The sequence below is a fragment of the Peromyscus maniculatus genome, chromosome 2 (genome assembly GCF_049852395.1).
Source record: "Peromyscus maniculatus bairdii isolate BWxNUB_F1_BW_parent chromosome 2, HU_Pman_BW_mat_3.1, whole genome shotgun sequence".
In the NCBI taxonomy this organism is placed as follows: domain Eukaryota; kingdom Metazoa; phylum Chordata; class Mammalia; order Rodentia; family Cricetidae; genus Peromyscus; species Peromyscus maniculatus.
Genome location: NC_134853.1, coordinates 121,698,284 through 121,722,023, shown reverse-complemented (window position 1 = coordinate 121,722,023; position 23,740 = coordinate 121,698,284). Strand labels below are relative to the sequence as shown.

The 23,740-nt window shown below is 45.1% G+C and overlaps 1 protein-coding gene across 2 annotated transcripts in view; it reads right to left on the bottom strand.

Moving 5' to 3' along the window:
• The window catches only part of Raver2 (ribonucleoprotein, PTB binding 2), a 79,521-nt gene that overhangs the window by 30,944 nt on the left and 24,837 nt on the right, over positions 1 to 23,740 (bottom strand). For both annotated transcript variants that reach the window (XM_006974050.4, XM_042271463.2), the window contains exons 2-4: positions 22,694 to 22,760; positions 15,054 to 15,523; positions 11,312 to 11,503 (exon numbers count right to left, since the gene is read on the bottom strand). In XM_006974050.4, coding sequence (XP_006974112.2) covers positions 11,312 to 11,503; positions 15,054 to 15,523; positions 22,694 to 22,760 — 729 coding nt within the window. The remainder of the gene's footprint in view (positions 1 to 11,311; positions 11,504 to 15,053; positions 15,524 to 22,693; positions 22,761 to 23,740) is intronic.

The following is a 23,740-nucleotide window of genomic DNA, read 5'->3' as shown; positions in this document are numbered from 1 at the left end:
TCTGCACACTGTGGCAAAAGTGTGTGCCTGCTCCCCCACTGCCTAAGCTCACTCTTAAAAGATAAGAGGCTGAGAGACGACTATCGGTTAAGAGTACTGGCTGCTCTTCCAGAGGACCTGGGTTCAAGCCTTAGCACCTACATGGCAGCTCACTCTAACTCACAATAACTATTTCCAGGGGACCTGATGCCCTCTTCTGGCCTCCACAAGCACTGCATGCATGTGGTGTACAGACATACATCAGGCAAACACCTATACACACACAATGTTTAAAAGTGGGGGGGGGGGGGAAATGCCAGGCAGTGGTGACACATGCCTTTAATCCCAGCAATCAGGAGACAGAGGCAGGTAGATTTCTGAGTCTGAGGCCAGCCTGGTCTACATAACGAGTTTCAGGAAAGCCAGAGCTATATAATGAGACTCTGTCTCAAAAAATAAGACAAACAAAAAACAAAAAAAAAAAAAAGAAAAGAAATTAATCCAAAGATAAGATGCACAGCTGGTAAGTTCACATTTTTCCAACAGTTAGAAATATGAAAAAAAAAAAAAAGGCGAAACATTTGGTTAAAAGAAATTGTAAGGGAACAGACTGCCAAAATGCCAACTGAACAAAAAGCAATACACTAAAAGGTGTTTAAAATGCACCAATAAAAAGACATGGACTTTCATAATTAATTTTTTAAATTGGTAGTGTTCTCTCTCTCTCTCTCTCTCTCTCTCTCTCTCCCTCCCCCCCCCCCCCCCCTCTCTCTCTCTCTCTCTCACACACACACACACACACACACACACACACACACACACACACACACAGAAAGGTGGTGATAGCAAATGTAAACCAAAGAAAGCTGAAGGAGCCAGCTAACATCCAAAAGGAATCCTTTCAAAGACACACACACACACTGATGAAACAATCAGAATGATTATCAACAGACAGCCACCTAAGAACGCACAGGTAAGTCTGGAGCAGCAGCTGCAGAACAAGGAGAAATAGAAAAACTGACCGTCATAGAGAAACCCCTCTGCTCTGAGACACCAGCAGAGAGAGGAAGAAGATAAAGAAAAAAAGCCGAGATGAAGAGGGGATGTCTAGCAGTTAGAAGACCAAACTACATTCCAATACATGAGTGTTTGTGTGTGCACATGACTTCATAAATCTCAAGCATGGCGCACAGGCCACTTCCAACACACATGGCATGCTCAGAGTGTCCGGCCATACAACAAGACACAAGGCTCACAATGTTGCCTTACCTTCAGATCAGCAACACAGATTAAGTTTTCCAACCATCAAACAATTAGAAACCCCCAATAGAAAAATAACTTTTGAGAATCTGCAGAAACAGAGCAGGCTAGACGCTGACGGTGTAAGCACTGAGGAAGAAATGTCAGGAGAAGAAAAAAATAGACTCCGCTCTAAAGAGAAAGAGAACGCACGAGTGTAGAGGTCCAGGGGTGCAGAGAAACGGGAAAAAGCCAAACAGAAGGCAAGAAAGCCAAGCTCAGTACAACTTCAGCCCTGTGGCTCCTGATGGGCAGAGGCAAAACAGAAACCTCAGCCCACAGGAGGCCCGAGTGAAGAGATACTGCAGTCCTACCCACGGACAGGCCCATGATGCCCCCAAGCCTCAAATTCCAGCTGCTTGTCATGCTGAGACAGTGAGTTTTCAAGTGAGAACAAAGGGGAGTTCCCCCAGCTCAGGCGGTTCCCCCAGCCAAGTGTCACCCTGAGTGTGGATCTACTGCTTAAAACTGAGCTACACTGGGGGGCCTGGGAACAGTCTAAATAAGGGAACCTGAACTCAGCCTACCACAGTTCCTGGATGAGGGACAGCCCCAGATGACAGCCAGGGAGAGCAGGAGGCTGGCAGGGAAGTGTGGAATGATCTATTTCATGCCCTGAACATACAGAACTGTCAACCAAGACAGCAACAACCAGCAACGGCATCTTGTAAAAACCGACAGAGAAATAAGGACAATCCAACCCAAGCACAAACTAAGGTGGTCTGTGACCATCCAGCTAGCCCTGCAGAGGGTCTTTAAAGGACTTCTACACACAGAAGAGGAAGAAAGTCACAATCGTGAGAGCTCAGGAGAGGATGAGTTTCACGAGAGGAGACAACAGAGTTAGGAAGAGATGCCTCATGCCCAGCACAAGCCAACTAGCAACTTGTACTTTCACAGGGAGAAAGAAAAGAACAACCCAATCAACAGAATTACATCTCCCAACAATAACCTGGGATGTAAATAGCCTCAACTCATCATAAAGACAATGTGGCTTAGCTGACTGATGCAAAACAAGATCCAACTGTCTGATGTCACTAAGAAACACACCTCCCTGGCAAAGACACCAACAGACTGAGTCAAAAGCTGAAGAAATGAAGTGGAAGATGAGCCAGCAGAGTTACTGTGATGCCTGATTAAATGACTGAAAACCAAAATAGGAATAGATAACGACAGCCACTACACACTAATAAAAACAACAATTCATCCCGATAATTGCAAATACATATGCATCCTACACTGAAGCTCCCAGTTTCATAAAAGATCAGATAGGACCTGATGCAATAACAGCGTGGGATTTCAGAACCCCCCTCTTATCTTTAGGTAGGTCATTCTAACTGAAAAGCCAAGGGAGAAACCCTGGAGTTAAACTATACCACAGACCAAGTGGGCTTAGCAGATCTAGAGAACAGTCAATTTAACAGCTAAAGCGGCTTTCTTCTCAGCAGTCCATGAAAAGTGTTCTCTAAGAAGGACCACATTCTGGGCCACAAAGCCATTTTTACCAAGTACAAATGAACTGAAATAATTTCTTGGATTTCATATCATAGTAAAATAAAGCTAGAAATCAACAGTGAGAGGTGACACAGATGCTACACCAATCCTTGGAGCCTGGACACCTTGAATGAACAGAGCCTGGTCAATGACCAAAAAAATCAGGAAAGAAATTTAGAAGTTTCTAGAAAAAAATGAAAATAAGAACATAACTTCCCAGAATCATTGGGTTACAGCAAGAAACATTTACAGCTAGAAATCTTTACACTGGAAAATAGTGGATCCATTAGATGGGATTCTGTGCCTCAGTCAGATGATGGGATTATGTACCTCAAGGTCTTAGAAAAAAAAAAAAACAGAACAAGGTAAACCCCAAAGCAGTAGATCCCAAGGAATAATGACCAGAAATGAATGAATGGATTTCACTGATTAGAGGCTACAGGAACAACAGATAGCAAAGAGTAGAGTCTTTGAAAAAGTAAGTATGATTGACAAACACCAAACTAAACTAAGAAAATGAGAGGGAAAAGGCCCAATTAACAAAATTAAAGGTAAATATTTGGAGATTACAATGAACCCAATTTCCGGAATACAGAGGATCATTAAGGAATTTTTTTTTTCTTTTGTTTTTCGAGACAGGGTTTTTCTGTCTGCCCTGGCTATCCTGGAATTTGTTCTGTGTAGCTGGCCTGGAACTCAGAGATTCACCCACCTCTGCCTCCTGAGAGCTGGGATTAAAGGTATATACCACCACTGCTTTAGAATATTTTTAAATTTTATATTTAAAAACCTGGTAAATATAAGAAAATGTATAAATCTCTAGACATCTACTACCTGTCAGGAGGATATAATAGAATATAAGCAACAGAGACAGATAATAAAACAGCAAGTAATGAAACAGTAGTAATATAAAGTTTCCTAACAGAAAAGCTCAGGACTGGATTGAATGACCACTGAAGTCCACTAAGCCAGCTAACACAGGTGCTCCTCAAACTGTCCCATAAAATAGAATGAGAAAGAACACTGCCAAACTCTTCTATGAAGTCAGCATTATCCTGATACCAAAACCAAGGGATGGAGAAACAGCCAATGGTGCTAGGAAAATTGGATATCCACATGCAATAGAATAAAGTGACGTCCTTATCTCTCACTCAGCACAAAAACCAACTCAAAATGGATTCAGAGCCTTAATGTGAGACCTAAAACTTGGAAACCATTAGGGGAAAAGAGAAACGATACAGTATAGGCAGAGGGAAGAAGTTTCTGGAAAGGAATTACAGGGAAGAACTCCCAGAACAGACAAGTGAGTTAAAAAGCTTCTGCATGACTAAGGAAATAACCAGCAGCATAATGTGACATTCTACAGAACAGGGAGATGTTTTAAACACCCCACTAAACAAGTGATATCTACAATCTATAAAGAACTACAAAAACGTCACACACACACCCCTTCAAACACTCAAACTATCCAATCGGTAAATGGGCTGATTGATTTGAATAGACACTTAATCAAAGGAAACAATAAAAAACGGCCAATGAATTTCTTTAAGTGCTCAGTATCCTTGGCCATCGTGTAAATTAAAACTGATTTGAGACTTTTGCCACTGCTGGTGAGGATGTATGAGAAGAGAACCTGTTCTTAGTCACTGCTGGGGGGCGGGGTGAACTGAGGAAGCCACACTGGACATCTGTATATACAGAGGCTCCTCAAAACCCTAAAAATAGAAGCAGCGTACGCCCCAGCTCTACCACTCCTGGGTGTATGCCTGAAGGGCTCTAAGTCAACACACCACAGACATATCTGCACACCCATGCTGGCTCTTCTAGTCACAATAGCTAAGCTATGACACAAACCTAGATACCCAACAGACAGATGGACAAGGAGAATGTGGTTCATACACACAATGCAATGTCACTAAGTTATAAAGAATGAAATCAGGACATTTTTAGGAAAACAGACTGGAGCTGACTTTGCTAAATGAAATAATTCAGATAAATATCACACATTTCCTCTCGCTCTGAATTGCGACTGAAATATGTATGTACACATTAAACATATACTTGACATGAAAGTCAAAGGGAATTATAAGAGGGAGGAAGTTCTAAAGAGAATGGGAAAGGAAACAAGAGAGGGTGATGGGATATGTGTACATACATGGAGACACGGAGACACATACAGACACACACACTCACAGAGACACATACAGACCGACAGACAGACAGACAGACAGACAGACACACACACACACACACACACACACACACACACACACACACACACACACACACAGAGCCCAGAATAATGACTATTTGCATAAGGAAGCAGAGCCAATATAAAGAAAGATGGCTCATGGGGGCAGATAAGAACAATATGATAGATACACAATTAAATAGCGTCTTTGTACGCAAACCAATACGGGGCTGGAGAGATGGCTCAGTGGTTAAGAGCACTGGCTGCCCTCCCAGAGGACCTGGGTTTGATTCTCACCCAGATGGCAGCTCACACCTGCCTGAAACTCCAGTTCCAGGGAATCCTACTCCCTCTTCTGGCCTGTGTGGGGACCAGGCATGCTCACAGGCCACATACATACATGAGAGCAAAACCTTCATATGTATAAAGTAAAATAATCTTTTTAATAAAAAAAGAAATCACAAAAAATTGAAACATCCACACCTCAAGCTTTGTGACATGTAAGTATTTGTTGGAAGGAAACCTGTAAATGCACTTATCTTTATTCATTATGTTTTTCAGACTGTCTTATTATACAGCTCTGGTTTGTCTGGAATTCACTATGTAGCCCAGGGTGGCCCTGCACTCAAGGCAACTCCTGCTTTACCCTTCCTAATGCTGGGCTTACTACACTATCATACCAGCCTATAAATGTACTTACCATAAAGTAAGAGAAAAACAAAAACAAAAACAAAACTAGAGGCTTGGGACGTAACTCAGTGGCAGAGTACCTATCTATCATAAATAAGACCCTGAGTTCGGTTCCTAGCACAAAACACAAACAAGCAAAAAATTCCAGAAAATACAAGTTAAGCATTGACATCAATAAGGATAGGAAAATATACTCTTATCACCCCACTATCAACAAAAAGGCAGAAACAGAAAAATTATAAAGATAAAGGCAGAAATAAGCAAAAGAGGAAAATTTAGAAACAGCGGGGGGGGGGGGCAGGGGGGAGCTGGTACCTTGAAAGGACAAAATACAAATACTCTTTCCTAAGGCTGAGGAAGACAGAACAGAAAATGCAAGTTACCCACAAAAGGAGGAAAGTGTAACATCTTCAAATGCTAAGCGCTTATAACTCTGTACGTCTCAAATGCTGGAAACAGATGGGGGGACAAACCTCCATCTCTGGAAGAAGAGGAACAAACAAAAACACCCGCAGATGGAGCTCAGAGGTAATCAATGGCCCCTCTGGAAGAGGTCCAGGGAGTGGTCCACCTGGCTTCACAAAGAAGAGCAGACAGCCTTACATTACACAAGGTGAGCCTGAGAGAGAAGGGGCGTGAGAAGATGCTGAAACCATCCAATGATGGTGAGGTCAGTGTTGCCTTAATTCCAAAACTAAGTAGTGATCGTGTTTTAAAAAATTAAGTGCCTGCCACTTCTGAGGACACCCCCAAAGGCGTGTCAAATAAAATTATTACTAAGTCAAATTAAATAGTGCCTCTGGAAAAAGGCTGTGACCAACTAGGGTTACAGCAAAAATGTGAAATGAGCAGAGAAGGGGACCATGGGAGGAGGCACTGAAGGGGGCAGAAGAAGGGAGAGAAGGGATAAGAAAGAAAAACACGGCATTCTTCTTCCATATGGAGAATCTAGATTTAAACCCGCATGAATGAATGAAAGGAAAGCGGAGGACTATGTGGGGGACCCACGATGGGGGGACATGAACAGATGTGGAAGATGAGCAAAACACAATGACACATGTAAGAAAATGTCACAATGAAACCAATTAATCTTTTTACATTAAAAAATGTTAATTAAAAGGATGGCTTCCATAAACCAAATCTATCAGTGTGATTTCCCATCTGTGTGCTGTTCTGTCGGCTCGATACAATCTGGAGTCTTCTAAGAAGAGGAGCCTCAATTAAGAAGACACCTCCATCTTACAAGCCTGTGGGCAAGTCTGCAGGGCATCTTCTTAATCAGTGATTTATCTGGGAGGGCCCAGCCTCCTGGGCAGGTGGTCCTCCCGTGTGTGTAAGAGTGTGGGCTGAGCAAGCCATGGAGGGCACGCCAGGAAGCAGCGCTATTCATGCCTTCTACTTCAGTTCCTGCCTCAGGTTCCTGCCGCGAGTTCCCGCCCTGATTTCCCTCAGCGATGGACGGGAGGCAGGAAGCCAGAGAAACCTTTCCCTCCCCAAGTTTGCTTTTGGTCACGAAAGCAAAATAAGACACTGTATCAGTCAGCTCGAGTACAAGTCACACGTTTATCTCAACTGTTACAGAAATACTTTAAATTTTTTTGGTGCCTGCTTTTTTTTTTTTTTCATTCTGATTTCAGAAACATGGTAAAAGAGATGCACCAAGAAAACACGATCCGTAACAACTTTTTTTTTTTTTTGGTTTTTCGAGACAGGGTTTCTCTGTGTAGCTTTGCACCTTTCCTGGGACTCACTTGGTAGCCCAGGCTGGCCTTGAACTCACAGAGATCCGCCTGCCTCTGCCTCCCGAGTGCTGGGATTAAAGGCGTGCACCACCACCGCCCGGCTTTTTTTTTTTTAAAGATTTATTTTATTTATTATGTATACAGAAGAGGGCGCCAGATCTCATTACAGATGAGGCAGTGGGACCAAGTCCTGTGCTCATTCCATGAGTTGGCTGTTTGAAACCAGGAACTTATGCAGGGACACTTGGCTTAGTCTGGGAGGAAGGGACTGGACCTCCCTGGACTGAGTCTACCAAGTTGATCACAGTCCTCGGGGGAGGACTTGTCCTGGAGGAGGTGGGAATGGAGGGTGGGCTGGGGGTAAGGGGAGGGCGTGGGAGGGGGGAGAATAGGGGAACCCATGGCTGATATGTAGAACTGAATGGTATTGTAAAATAAAAAATATATATCACAAAAAAAAAAAGATTTATTTTATTTATTATGTATACAGAAGAGGGCGCCAGATCTCATTACAGATGGTTGTGAGTCACCATGTGGGTGCTGGGAATTGAACTCAGGACCTCTGGAAGAGCAGTTGGTGCTCTTAACCTCTGAGCCATCTCTCCAGCAACAACTTACTTTTAAGAGTAAAAACTGAAGCTTTCTTCTCACTGTTCCTGCTACCTGCTCATGAAGGTCTCAGAGGTCACACTGAGACATGCATTCCGTGCAGAAGGGAGAGTGGCGTGATCCAGCCTAAGGGGACAGGGATCATGCTTGTGCCCCATGGATTAGAAGAAAAAGACAAATGACCATGGAGAGCATTACTCTGCTCTCACAGGTGAGAAGCGACAGCAGTATTTGGGGTACTGCTGAAGGAGGTCAGTCAGGACTAGCTGGGTCTGTGGTTCACGGTTTGTCTTATGCCCCATCTGGTTATTACAGAACATTGAAAAGTGAGTGCAAGAGAAAAGCACCTTTCCTTAGAAATGCTGGAACTCAGCTATTGATTTAACATGGCGGTAGGTCATTGCCTCAATTCTTTTCATCACTGGAAATAGAGATTTACTGATTCACCAACATATGGATGAAATTTATCATTAATAAGTAGTAACTGGAGTCTATGAGAGGAAGAAAAAAAGTGAGAAAACTGAGTACAGAACCCTCAGGGGCGAGAGAGGACAAAAAGAAAGAACGGTGTACCAGGTCATGATACAAGAAAGTTTACATGTTGCAGAGATCTCACAACCAAACGCTAGAGAGTACTTAACAGAGCTGAATATTAAGAAACCCCTGTTGTGGCTGGCAAGATGGTTTGGGCAGTCAAGTGCTTGTCACATAAGCATGAAGACCAAGAAAGGCTAGGCACAAAGGCATACACCTGTAACCCCAGTGCTGGGAAGGAGGAAGGCGGAGGACCACAGGGCTTGCTGGCCAAGCATTCTAGCTCAGTGGGCAAGGCCCAGGGTCAGTGAGAGAGCCTGTCTCAAAAAATAAGATGGAGAGTGACTGAGGATTGAGGAAGATGCCTGCTGCCAACCTTTGACCTCCACACGCATGCTCACACATGGACACATATGAACACGCATACACACAGAGAAATCCCTCCATGAGAGCAAATTGCTTGAAGGAGGAGATGGACGTTATCTTGCATTACGTTGAGAGGAGATGGTTAGGAATTGGTGACAATGGACCCTGTTAAAGAAACAGTAGTTGTGAAGGCAGCCATCTACGGGTTTGCTTATGAAAAAGACAAGGTATTTGTGAAACAAGTAAAGCCAGGTAGAAAACGGAATGATCAAGAGCCCCCAGCTGGGGACACTGTCAGGAGCCCAACATGGCCAAGAAGAGGCATGGTCCTTCCTGTGAACAGAGAAGGGAGAGTTTTAAATCTCTGACCACGTACATCTTGGGGGTTAAGTAAGTGAGAAGGGAGGGAGCAGGCAGTGAGGGGAACATGGACGACTGGAACCGTGACCATCTGACAGAGATGACAAAGACTTGCACAAAACACAAGTACAGGTTGGGTTTTTTTCCTGTTTATTTGTTGTTTTTTTGTTTTTTGAGACAGGGTCTCTCTGTGTAGCCTTGGCTGCCCTGGAACTCGCTCTGTAGCCCAGGCTGGCCTCAAACTCACAGAGATCTCATCTGCCTCTGCCTCCCGAGTGCTGGGATTAAAAGGCGCCGCCGCCGCCACCGCCCCCCCTCCCCCCACAAGTACAGCTTTTAAACAGCTGCAGGAGAAAAAGCAGGAAACAACAGATGAGGGCCAAGTTGAAGATTTGTGGGGGTCAGCAAAATCATATGCAACTCCTCTGCAGGGGCCCCAAGGCACCCAGCTGTCCCTTTCACATCCGAGACGACACAGCGTCCTGGCTTGAGTCATCAGTGACTGGACTGGTTCGGAACTGTCACCTCAGCAATTCCAACTGAGCGCAGACACGAGCTAGGCAGCGGGAAGCAAAGTGACAGTGAAGGGTAGTTCAGGGAGTAGCTTTGGAGAGTAAGAACCCAAGGATGCTAACTCTGGAAACAGAAAGAAAGGATCCAGGGTCCGAGGTCAACTCAGAGTAACGGGGGGTGTGGATAAAGCAAGAGGACTAACAGCTGCCTCCCACTCCCACCCCTCTTCTCCTCTGCTGTTCTCTCTCTGCTCATCTCTAAGCTACCGTGGGCTGACTTTCCCATGGCCTGACTGTCACCTGTCACTCCCTCTTTTATTTATCTCTGGTGCTAAACTCCATCTAAGTCTATACCATACTCTTCAGCATCAATCCACCACTCGGGCGCACCTCTCTACATAGGCGGTTCGACCTGAATACTTACCCCTCCCTAATCCAGCTCAGACTACTGCTCAGCCTACAGTGACTACTCAGCCGGCCTCCTTGGGGTCAGCAGACTTCATGAAGGGCACAGGATGTTCAGCGAAACGTGGAGTTCAGATAACGAATAATTTTAATAGGAGTATGTCTCACGCAAAATCTGTATTTATTTGGCAATCCTTTCCTCCACCCCCATCAACACATGTCAGTACCCCATCCATTTCTTAATGTCACAGTCAAATGTCATCTTCATCACGAAGTTTGTCCCAATTCTTTCAAAAGAGCATCCCTTCCTTCACTAAACCATCAAAATATGTGCTGTGCTGAGGTGACAAGTGTGAAGGTATAGGCCACACCTAAGGGACCCTCAGACTCGAGAAAGTCACAGGAAAGAGGGGAGTGTTCAGAAAAGAGATAGACATCTCCCTCCGCGCAGACTGTGGGCACCACACACTGTGGAGGCCTATATTATGACAACTTCTGGAAAAGAGAAGTATGGCACTCAAAACTTACAGCACACAGTAACTCAAATGCTTGCTGAACGAATGAAATTCCTTCAAAAGTTACTCCAGACAGTGGCTGGAGAGGTGGTGTGAGAGAGAAAGCGCTTTTGGGGGGAAGACTGAAGTTTGGGTCCCCAAAACACATGTAAAAGCTGGGCAGATGTGATGGCCAGTAATCCCAACACTTGGGAAGCAGACATGGAGTCCCAGGACAAGCTGGCTAGCCAGGCTAGCTGGAATGGGTGTGCTCTGGATTGAGTGAGAACCCTTTCCTCAATAAAGTAGAGAGTAATCAAGAGAAACATGACATCAGCCTTGAACTTATACACACACACACACACACACACACACACACACACACACACCCCTACCACACACACACAAATTACTCAGGATGAATACATTTTCATAAAGTCTATTGCTCTCTCTCTAACTCCTGTCTTAGTTTTACGGACACCATTCGGCCAGCTTTTTAAGAAATACACTTCTTATTTTAAAAACATGAACGTTCAGTGTAAGGGACGCAACGCTAGCCCAAGCAATGACCACTAACTGCAGACAGACTTGGAAGGTTAAGATAGTATTTGATCGTCTCGACAGCAAGGCACTCACCACGCGCTGGGCCGCTATGAGGGCAGCAAGGGTGCTTCGCCCCGGGGCTCCGGGGGCGCAGAAGGATAGCTGGACTTGGCTCCCCTTGACGGTGATGCCATCTGCCACCTGCTGCACCTCTTCGGCATGCTCGGCAGTGCTATATTCAACCACTGCAAAGCCACCACCGTGACCTCCTTCATCCTGTGCAAGCTGATACCACACAGCACGTTACACAGAGACTCTGAAATTGATTTATGAACGTCTGTTTGCATTAATCATTTCCAAATCCAACAGCCAGTCCCTCAGCCTGTACTGATGACAATATTACATTTCTTCTCCAACTTTGCTTAGACACAGTGGTTTCCTGAAGACAGGAATTTCAACCCAACTTTTTCATTCTCTAACAGTCACCAGTCTCCTACTCATTAGAAAAAAACATACACACAATTAGTAATTAATAGGAAAATACAATTAAATAATTATATTAAAACAGATCACCAGATTCATGGATGGTGAAACACTGATTATTTGACTACCTATCAATGTAAAATGGTGTTATCAGAAGACGGGTGGGAGGAGCCACAAACACACTAAGCAAATCCCAGGAATCGGGTCAAGGATACCCAGATAAATCTTGTTTATAAAATGCACGCCGAGCTTGATTCTCCAGCACCTGCGGCACACAGCCTTCACTCCCGAGGGGGGGCTAAGGAGCTGCGGCCCGTGGGTTTTTTTTTCCTGCCCATTTGGCAGGCATGTACAGGGCGACAATAAAGTCCTGGCTGTATAGACTTCCACGGAGAGCGGAGGGGAGAAGGAAATCATCATCACCACACAGTTCCTGGACTCAAAACACACCTGAATGATCTCAATAAATACGCCTACACTCCAAGGCGACAGATGTGACCAAAACAAGCTGGCATCTTTGAGAAGTCACAGACACACAACCCCATCATGTGGGTTTTATATCGCATGCTAATATTACAAGTAAATGTTTTCTGATTTAGTCCTTCATACTATTATTTTTTCTTATTTTAAAGGTTTAACTTTTACTTTCTTGTTATACTCAGGCCAATTTTCCATATTTCCCTCTTCAAGATCTTTACTCCTTTAAACTGTCCTAAATTGTGTTGTTTTTTTTTTCATAAAGCTTTTTCCAAATGTGGAAGGCAAAGGAAAAATAGCCACCTCTTCCAAATAGTCCTCTAAGAGCTCAATTCCTCCTGTAATTCAAACCAGACCTTCGGACCAGAGCTGTCAGGGCCAGCAGTCCCTTTGGTCTCTTGACTGCAAGAGTGTCTCCCGTCGGTTTTCTGCTGATGTGCCACAGACAAGAGCCTGACCGTGACAGACCCACAGATAAGGAGCAAAGCAGATGCTGCCTTAAATACATTTCTGAAGCTTTAAAACACTACTGCTGGCCTTGCTTCAGTGGAGGGTTTTACGTTTTGGGGTTGTTTTGTTTTGTTTTTTGAGAAAGTGTTTCTCTATGTAATAGCCTTGGCTGTCCTAGAACTTGTTCTGTAGACCAAGCTGTCCTCGAACCCAGGACCCACCTGCCTCTGCCTCTGCCTCCTGAGTGCTGGGATTAAAGGTGTGTGTGCTACTGCTGCCCAGCACTCACTCTTACCTAAAGTGTTATCATCTGAAGGTTTCCAAAACAAATCTCATTAAAACCAGGTCAACAGAGTTGGAGTGGGACATTCAGTTCAATACCAGAACTACTTAAAGAAGTTTCTGTTATCCTGAAGCATTTTAGCAGAAGCTAGGGGTCACTCAACGGGACATAGCAAACAGATTCCACCACTGTACAGCAAGACAAGGTGATGTGCAGGGTTCCTGCTGACTCTCGGGTTCACAGTTCAGATCTTCTGTGTGATACATGGCTTTGTCCCCCACATTTGCTCCAGAGGCCTCGGATGAGCTCCAGAGAGCTGCTGGGGGAGTTCCTGCAGATTTCTGCAGCTGCTTTGATTCCATAGTGTTAGCACCTGGCTTTGATCTGCCTTCTGTGACTGCTACCTTTTGTCTCCCACACCTTCTGTTGGAAGTCTTATCTGGGAGTTTCCCAGAGGTTCAAAGCCTATGCAAAACTTGGTTGGGGGACAACTCCCCAAAACCATAGTATTCCTTACCTGGGAATTTGCATTTGGCACTGTCCCTTTGAGGAGCTTAGATAAGAGGTTTTGGGATATGGAAATTAACCTGCTAAAGGTGTAAAATGGATAACAATGAAAAAGCCCTTTGGTAAGCCACAGGAGTCAGTCTGAGAGAGACTGATGCTCCCGAAGCAGGAAAGGCTAAAAATTTCATCCTTAGAGTGCCTCTGGGTCTTTTTTCCATGGACCCATATGAGCCCACACCCGATATACAACAGAGAACTAAAGACAGACACAGGATGACACCATTATGTAACTGTCGGTAGTCAACAAGACATCACTAAGCCAATCCACTCCAATAACTGAGCAAAGACTGGGTCAAACGTTTGTCACAAAATATTCTAATTGTACACAAGTCTTAGATGGTTTCTTTAATGCTCTGCTGGGACAGGAGGAGCAACGATATAAGAAAAAGCAAGATGGTGCCACGCATCTAAAATATGCACATGGCTGCATAACTCACTCCCATGCAGAATCTTAAAAGGGCCAATCTTGTAGAAAGGAGAGCAGACTGGTGGTCCCCAGTGGAGAATGGAGTCACCAACAGAGACGTTGGCTACAAGGCATGAAATTCGAGTTAGACAGTAGAACTTAAGTTCAGGAGATCGATTATAAAATATGCTCCATCACAATTAACAATACATCACATTCTTGGAAAATTCTGACAGTGGACACTGAGTGTTCTCACCACAGAAGATGGTAACTCTGTGGGGTGATGCACGGCCAGTCGGCTGGCTTTAGGCTCCTCACCGCGTGTGCATACCTCACAGCATCATGCTAGACTTAACAAATACAACTTTATCTGTCCATTTAAACACACTGTACACAGCCTAACTCCAAAAATTTCATTGCAGTATATGAATTTGGAAAATGGTGGGTGAGAGAAAAAAGGGGGAGGAGGAAGGAAGAGAACTTAAGACATCGGGAAACATGGAAGTGAAGGGGGGGGCCTAAAAGAGGCAATGAAGGAACAGAGAAGGAACTGGCCGGCTGCTGTCAGAAAGCTGCCAGGGGAGGAGCCACACAGTGCCTTGCTCTGTGTGGTTATCGGGATGCGTGCACTACAGTCAGGTGCTTGGAAACGCTCCTCAGCACGGCCAGCATCTTCTCGACATGCCTCAGCCACTAGACACCCATTCAGACAGACGTGGACGCTTGCCTTACACTTTGTCCAAGTTTTCTGTCCTCCATAGGTCTCTCTTCATGGCACTTGATACCCATCTACAAAACCGTCAAGCACCAAGACACTGTGTTCTCTCTTCATTTCTGATGCAGCTTGGCGCTGGCCCAGAGAAAGGGGTGAACATTGAGTTGAAGGGATAAATGGGTTAATGGAGAAATGTCTGGACAACTGGGCGGAAAGGGAGGGGGGGGGTGAGTGGTGAGCAATGGCTTTGCTATGATACAAGGAACCAAAGCAACAGAGTTTGGCCCACCAACAGAAGGGAATGACTTAAAATCCCCTTAGAAGCCTCCTTGTAGACTTAAGCAGAATCAAAATCGCCACTGTGATATTTGCAAACAGGCAGACAGACAGACACCAATTAGAGATGCATGCAGCTATTTTAAAGTATCTCAAATGAGCTCTTAGCCATACATACCTGGCAAAACACCGGTTTGTGGATCCCAGAGAAGAGTTGCAAGAGCTCTTCTGAATCCCTGTAGTCACTGGGCAGTTTATCTATACAAAGGCACTTAGAATGGATGAGCTCTGAGGCCAAGAGATTGACATCCATCCACTGTGCAAAGAGTGCCGACGCTCCCATTTGCCTGCCCAATAGCTCCAGTCTAGCCTTGGCAGCGAAGTCCTTCTTCATGTACTCCACAAACCCATAGCCTTTGGAGTGGCCAGTGACTTCACTGTAGACCAAAAAACACCTCTCGATGTTCCCATAGGCACGGACGAGTTCTTCAAACTCTTCCAACGTGAAGGAGACGGGCAGGTTGGTGATGCACAACAGAGCATCTGTGGGCTGCAGCTGCACTATTAACTCTCTGCCTCGGAAAGAAAACCGATGAAACCTCTGAATCGCACTCTGCGCTTGCTCTCCATTCAGTAAGGTAACAAAAGCTGCAAGATAACACAGGGGACAGAAAAAGTTTTAGGTCAGTGTTTTCATTTTTTTCCTGCTGTCACCCACAATAATAAATCTATTTTATGCCTAAATCTCAGTATATGCAAAAATACAGATCTTTTCCTGAAGCAAAAGGATCACTAAAGACACCTCTATTACATGGAATGCCCCCTCTTTTTTAAGATAGAGTCTCACTAGCTCTTGCTGACCCAGATCTCACTATATAGACCAAGCTGCCTCTGGCCCTGCCTCCCCAGGGCACCACTGAATCTGACCTCAATGCACTCTTGATTTTGTTGTTTGGAAACTGCTTTTCGTGTGTGTGTGCGTGTGGGGTGGGGGGTGCACACGTATATGTGCAGATGTATAGGTAGGCAGGCCTGTGAGTGCACATGGAGGCCAGAGGAGGGCGTCAGTGTCCTCTGCCCCTCTCCACCTCATCTCTGCGGTGGAGTCTAGTTCCTCCCCCCAGAGCTTTTTTTTTTTAATTTCAGCAAGCCTGGTCAGAGCTTCAGGGATGGGTATGGGAGCTTGTGAGCACACGCCGGGCTGGTGATACAGGTGCAGGGATTCAAACTCAGGTCTCACGATTGCTTGGAAAAGGTTCTTAACCGCTGAGCCATCTCTCTACCCCTGATTTTCCCAACTCCAATTTACTGTGTTTAAAAAAAGTTACGTTTTTAAAATGCTGCGCCTCAACTAATTTCATGGCCAGTTGTTCAAATAAAAAATTCAGTGATTCTATTAGGAATTACACTGTTAGATCCACTACACTCTGAGGGATTGTGTTTGGGGTATTTTCTAACCCCTCAACAACCATGTAAAGTTTTATGAAGCCTTTATAAAAACCTTCAACTGAAATTAAAATGAGGTTACAAAGACCTCTTCCCCAGAAAGAGCTAAAAGATTTTCACAGGAAGGACTTGAAAAACTGAAAGTACAGTAAAAGATGCCAAAATGCCTGACAGAAACCAGCTTTCCCCACATCCCTTTCACAGCATCCAATGCAATGCTGAGCCTGGAGTGAGCTCATCCTCAGGACCCCAGTGGTGGACCAGAACAACTGCCACAGCTGTCCTCTGACCACGCGTGCATCTGTACACACATGTGTACACACACACACACACACACACACACACACACCAGTGTCATTTTAAGAAAGAGATAATGAAACATCAGGCTGGTTAGCTTCAAAGAACCCATGTGTAGCAGGCTGCTTCTTTTGGGCCCCCAACCAACTCCCAAATCATGACATGGGGACTTATTAGTTATAAATGCTCAGCCCAGCTTAGGCTCATTTCTGGCGATCTCTTTTAACTCAAATGAACCTGTTTCTCTTTATCTTTTGCCTTGGGGCTTTTCACTTTTCTTTCCTTCTGTATGTCTTACTTACACTGCTTCTCATGTCTGGCTGGTGGCTGCCTGGCTTCTTGCCCCAGTCATGTCCCTCTCTTTCTCCCTCTTTCTTTCTCAATCCTAGATTTCTCCTACTTTTTCTCTCAACCTGACAGCCCCGCCTATCCTTTCTCTGCCTAGCTATTGGCCATTCAGCTCTTTATCAGACCAATCAGGTGTCTTGGGCAGGCAAGGTGAAACAAATGCAACACATCTTTACATAATTAAGCACACATCCTTACGTTGTTAAATAAATGCAGCATAAACAAATGTAACACACAGCATAAACAAATGTAATTACACAGTTAAGTAATATTCCAAGACACACATGAGAGTATATAATTTCATATACAACTTTGATAAATAAAATAAAAAAGATAACATGATTCTGATCTTGGACCAATATTTTAACATGCAATCCCAGTAAAACAATTTTAAAAGCTACCTAAACTATTTCAGCATCAAACAATGAAATAAAAAACATGACACAGCCTGGCTGGTGACACATGCCTAGAATCTCAGCACATGTGAGAGGCAGGAGGGCCATACATTCAGGGCAATTCTGGGCTACAGAGTTGAGACAGGGAGAGCTTGCCTAAAACACCAAGAAACAAAGGCGACACATGGAATTGCAAGTCAATGCAATATAAGGGCTCATATTTGTTACAATTAGAGTATGAGGGTGATCTGGCTGCGACATCTGTCACCCCATTGATGGCCAGGGCTGATGTGGCTGGCTAGGAGGGTGTTCCCTTCCTCCTCACTGCTCCATGTGTGTTCCTCCTGAAGCTGCACACTCGGTCCAAGAGGATGACCTTCCCCTAATAGAGGAGGGCTGGCCTCAGGTCAAGGGTATTCGAGCAGCTGAGCTCCCCTGCTAGAACTTCTAAATGAGCTCTCAAAGTACGTATTTGTTAAAATTACTTTTAGTTATCTCAATTTATCTGTTACCACTGACAAATATAAATATTTTTAAGAACTTTTGCAAGAAATCTTGAAAGCCTCCAATTTAAATACCACAAACAATCCACAATCACAAGTGAGCTGCTCTCTAAAAGTGCCTCGTCTTCTCAAGGAGCACAGCGGGGCAGTCTTGCGAGCGCTTGATTCATCCAGATTCAAAGAGAACACAGAAGTATGTGGTTCAGAGCTGGACAGGGGTAAGAAAGGGAGAAGCCCACAGCATGGGTAATTCTGTCCTCCCTGAGTTGGTCCTAGTGCCCAAGTAGCTCTCAGAGAGCAAGCACCTTGCCACTCAGAGCAATGCTAACATTTAAAGCAGCACGTTTTTCATTGTACGAGCTCTCCAAATGCCAAGGACAACACAAGAGCTAACTCTTCGAACAGGAGAGTAAAACCAGCCCTTGCGAGAGTTACCTCTTGGTTTCCAAAACCATTTTCTAAAAAGCTTGAATTGTTTTGGTTTTTACTAGTTATTTTTCTTGCTGTTGACACAATGGCCGGACAAGCACACCTGTCTTAGAGTTACTATTGCTGTGATGAAACGCCATGACCACGGAAGGAAGTCAGGGCAGGTACTCCAACAGGGCAGGAACCTGGAGGTAGGAGCTGACAGAGGTCATGGAATTGCTTAATGGCTTGCACAATCTGCTTTCTTATAGAAGCCAGGACCACCAGGCCAGGGATGACCCCATCTACAATGGGATGGGCGTTTCCCCATCAATCATTAAGAAAATGTTCTACAGGCTTGCCTACAGCCTGATCTAATGGAGGCATTTTCTTAATTGAGGTTGTCTCCTCTCAGATGACTCTAGCTCATGTCAAGTTGACACAAAACTAGCCAGCACTACTGACTTGGTCTCAACTTGACACACAAACATATCACTGTTAAGCCACAAGATCACACATTAATAAAGCCATCACAGTACAGCTGGGTAGTGAGGGCACACTCCCTTAATCCCAGCACTCGGGAGGCAGAGGCAGGCATTTGAGGCCAGCCTGATCTACAGAACAAATTCCAGGGCTACACAGAGAAACCATGTCTCCAAAAACAAAAACAAAACAGACCAAAAAAAAAAAAAAAAAAAAAAAAAAAAAAAAAAAAAAAGACATCACAGTATAAAACATTTTATGAACTTAAAAAGCCCCATAGCCTTACAAACTCAGACTTTAAAAGTTGTTTCTTAAATATCCAGTCTCTTTTAAAATTCAAGGTCTCTATAAACCAAAGTCTCTTTTTAAAAGTTTAAAGTCTCCCAACTAGGGCCTCCTGTAAAATCAAAAATAAATTAAGTGCTGTCTTACTTCAAGAGGGAAGAACCAGGGCATGGTCACAATCTGAACAAAGCAAAATCAAATTCCAACAGTGTAAAATAACTCAGTGTCCAGTATCTGGGATTCACTCATGATCTTTTTGGCTCCTCCAAGGGGCTTAGGTCACTTCTCTGGCTCTGCCCTCCGTGGCTCTGCCCTCCGTGGCACACACCTTGTGTTCTAAGGTTGGGCAGGCTCTATTTCACCTTTGCTGTTCTTGACGGTCATCCCATGGTACCAGCATCTCCAAAACTCTGGGCTTCTTGCTGCAACTGGGCTGCACTTTTCACCACTAGCCTCTCCTGGGGTCTCTTCAGGGTCAAGCTTCAGCTTCTCTGCATGACCCCTTCAGTCCTGGGCCTTCAACTGCTACTGAGGCTGCACCTTCACCAAAGGCCTCTCCTGGTCTCTCACAGCACCAAGCCTCAGCCGCTCTTCATGACCCCTTTATCATGCCTTCAGAACCAGTACCACCTGGGTGGTGACTCTTACACTATCAAGTTTGGTTGCCAGCTCTAGGGACAACCTTGGTTGCCTCTGGAAAACAAGTTGTGTGTGCTGTCAGGAAACACGTCCCAGAAGATGTCACCTCAATGATGCTGATCTCTCGTCCATCGCCGCTAATTCCTCAGCCCCAGCTGACAGCATCAATTGTCCCAGTAAAACGATTTCACTTCAGTGGTGCTGGTCTCTTGTTCATCACCACTGATTCTTTAGCGCCAGCTTCTAGACAGCAAATAGGCAATGGCCCTGGCAGTCTTTAAGTAATTTAAACTTCCCTCTGGAACTTCATAAGCCAGGCCTCCGCCATTTGCATTGCTTTCAACATTCTTAGCTCTCAAGGTCCCACAGAACAGCTTGCCAAGCTTTGAACACTCAATGGCTCAAAAGTTCCAAAGTCCTTCCACAATCCCCCCCCCAAAACAATATAATCAGTCTGTCACAGCAATAACCTACTATCCTGGGATTTGTTTTAGTTAGGGTTGCTACTGCTGTGATGAAACACCATGACCATGAAAAACCATGAGGAAAGGGTTTATCTGGATTACACTTCTATACTGTAATCCATTATCAAAGGAAGTCAGGACAGGAACTCAAACAGGGCAGGAACCTGAAGGCAGGAGCTCATGCAGAGGCCATGGAGGGGTGCTGTTTACTGGCTTGCTCATCATGGCTTGCTCAGTGCGCTTTTTTATAGAACCCAGGACCACCTGCATAATAGGCTGGGCCCACCCCCAATCACTAATTAAGAAAATGCCCTACAGGCTTGCCTACAGCCCAAGCTTATGGAGGCATTTTCTCAGTAGAGGTTCTCTCCTCTCAGATGACTATAGTTGTATTGAGTTGACATAAAACTGGCCAGCATGCACCCTAAGGAAAGGAAGTTTTATTATGGCTCACAGTTTAGGGGTAGAGATCACCATGGCAGGGATGTCCTGGTGGCAGGGATGTCCTGGTGGCAGGGACCTGGGGCAGCTGGTTACACAGCATCCAGTCAGGAAGCAGAGAGTAACAAAAGCCGGTGCCCAGCTCACTTTCTCCTTTTTACACAGTCCAGGACCCCCAGCCATGCCACGTGCTACCTCAGTTAAACCAATGAGATACTGCCCCGGACATACCCATTACAGTTCCAGGCCTCCCCAACCCAGCCAGGCTGCCAGAGAACATCACTTAACTCTCTTATTCCCTAAAACACACAACAGCTTGTTAAGTGTGAGGTATGGTTTATATTAGCCCTAAAATTGTGAGTTTATGCTGCAGTGCTGGGGACTTGAAGTTGCCGACCGCCCTTTTATGTTCCCTATGTACTAGTCAGGGCACTCTTGCCTGGGTCTGCACACCTGTCCGAGCACTCTTGCCCGGGTCTGCACACCTGTCCGAGCACTCTTTCCCGAGTCTGCACACCTGTCCGAGCACTCTTTCCCAAGTCTGCACACCTGTCCGAGCACTCTTTCCCGAGTCTGCACACCTGTCCGAGCACTCTTTCCCGAGTCTGCACACCTGTCCGAGCCCTCTTTCCCGAGTCTGCACACCTGTCCGAGCACTCTTGCCCGGGTCTGCACACCTGTCCGAGCACTCTTTCCCGAGTCTGCACACCTGCCTCAGCACTCTTTCCCAGTCTACACACCTGTCTGCCCCCGCCTTACACTTCCTTTCTATATCTCCCTCGGCTCACAATTGAAAGACAGCAATCTCCAGGGTCCTTCCTGGTAGAATACTCACGAGACCCAAATTCAAACACCCAGAAGCTCCCAGCCACTGAATCCCGGCTCTCACTCTACCCCCTGCCCTGAGACAATCGAGGCCTTGTTACTTATTCAGTAGTATGTCTGGTTACAGATTGGGTGTTGGAAGAGCACTGTTGTTCAACACTGAGCTCACGTTGCAATTGGGGAGATAAGACACTCAACTGAGAGTTACATATGTGGGGTGTCCCAAAGAGGAAGTGGGAGGGGCTGTGAGACCAACAGAATTGAGCCAAGTAATCTAGTTGAAGGGCCTTAAGCCACATGCCGGCACTGAATCTCCACCTAAAGGAACACATGCTACATCCACTATCGTTTTATTTATGAAAAGACACATCTGTCCTCTCATGACCCCCAGGAGGGACAACAAAGGAGTATGTCATGCCCCAAAGAACCGGAACAATCTAGGGATGATCGTGCCCTACTCCACAGACTGGACACAGCTTGTAAGTGCTTCCTCTAGATGGGGAATGCAGTCGGAGTGCTAGGAACTGGAGTTCCTCGGCATCTGGAGAGCTTTAGCTGGCTTTGATTTTGAGGTTTTTTTTATGCAGGGTGTTTTTAATTCAGCAATAAACGTGAAGGCTCTCCTGTACTCTCTGGGGGGAAAATGCTGGGATCAAACCCATGTCCTTGCACAAGCTGGGCAAATGCTCCACACCAAGCTGTACCCCAGCTCTCAAGATAAACGATCTGCACTGGAATACACGTGTAAACAGCAGTTTTACCATCATCCACGCTGCAGCTTATCATCTAAAAGAAAAAATGCTCACATTTATATATCATACACCCATAAAAGAGCAGAGTTCTGATCTCACAGATGTGAAACTAATACTCAGAAAAACTAAACAAGTTTTCCTCATTTGTCCAACTAAAGACCAGGCTACACGCAGTGTGTGTTCACAGAACCCAGTAACATTATCAGATGGAAGCACACTATGCCCCCGAAGAACACCTAACATTCAACATTCATTGTTAAAAATCAAACCTCCAGTCACACTGTATTTGTTTACCAGTTAAAGTTCGGGACATTAATATTGCCCTCAGAAAGTAACCGGTGAATCACACCGATAGAATTTCACACTTACGAACTCCATAGCTGGTAGGGAACAGAGCTCAGTGGCGGGATGCTTGCCAGCACCTGTAAAGGCCCCGAGTTCAATTCCCAGCACCAGAAGAAGACAGATGAGAAGACAGCAAGCTTTCCTGCTCTACAGTAACTTCCTGCAGCATCAAAACAAGGACGCTCACCTGTTCGTTTATTCCTGTCCACATAGCAGTATTTTAGCTCATAGTCCTGTAGTAACTCGTGAACCTCCTGAAAGACACAAAGCCACGGAAACTCAGTAAGTCCATCCGTTTAGTTAGTGCTTGGCTGCTACCCTCCCCCCACCACACTGTCACTCCCTGCCCCCCCCCACACTGCCATCCCCCTGTCCGTGGCATGCTGCCAGCTCCCGACACACCCCACATACACTAAAACTGAGCACTTACTCCCCACGTGAACCTGCACCCCTCTCTGCACTTGGGCTCACACATGCACTGGATCCAGAATGGGGAAACCAGCCACTAAAGCTGCACAGGCCGCCTAAGGTCCACTGGAACCCCACTCCAATGCTTGGGGAAGCTTTTCCTGACAATTTCCCAGAGAACGTGCCTTCATATGCCAGCATGTCCTGATCTATGCCTCTCTTGCGGAAATAAATATACATTAAATTATTCTGCATGCTGCGGTTTAGGCAGGAAATATACCTGTAAATGCTTGTAATAAACATGGAGAAAAAAACCAAACGTATATTGGTTATACTGTGATAAGTAAATTGTAGATCTTTAACTTACAAACTAAATGTAAATTAAATGCTTTTTATAAAAACAATTAATGTAACAGAAACAGTATAGGTTGAAGTTGGCTCCTCTCCGACCTCACAGCATACAATGTACGAATGTATTTTCTATTTTTATATTTTGCCTACATCACTTTGCATGAGGTAGGCATTTGAATACATATCAAAGTGAATAGGATGTTTTTTGAATTAGCATGTGGTACTGAAAAATTTCTGCATACTTTTTTTGAGACAGGATCTCACCATGTAACTCTGACCAGAGTGGTGTCCCCGGGTGGGCACAAATCACACAATTCTTAACAGGTACGAAGCACTCAAGATTATCACACAGATGGGATTTTGACCCCACACTAGAGAATAACCCATTCAAGGTAACAAATGCATGTGAAGAGAAGAACACGGGTATCAGTACTGAAGTGTTTAACTCGGTGAGTTCTTATTACTGCAATTATTA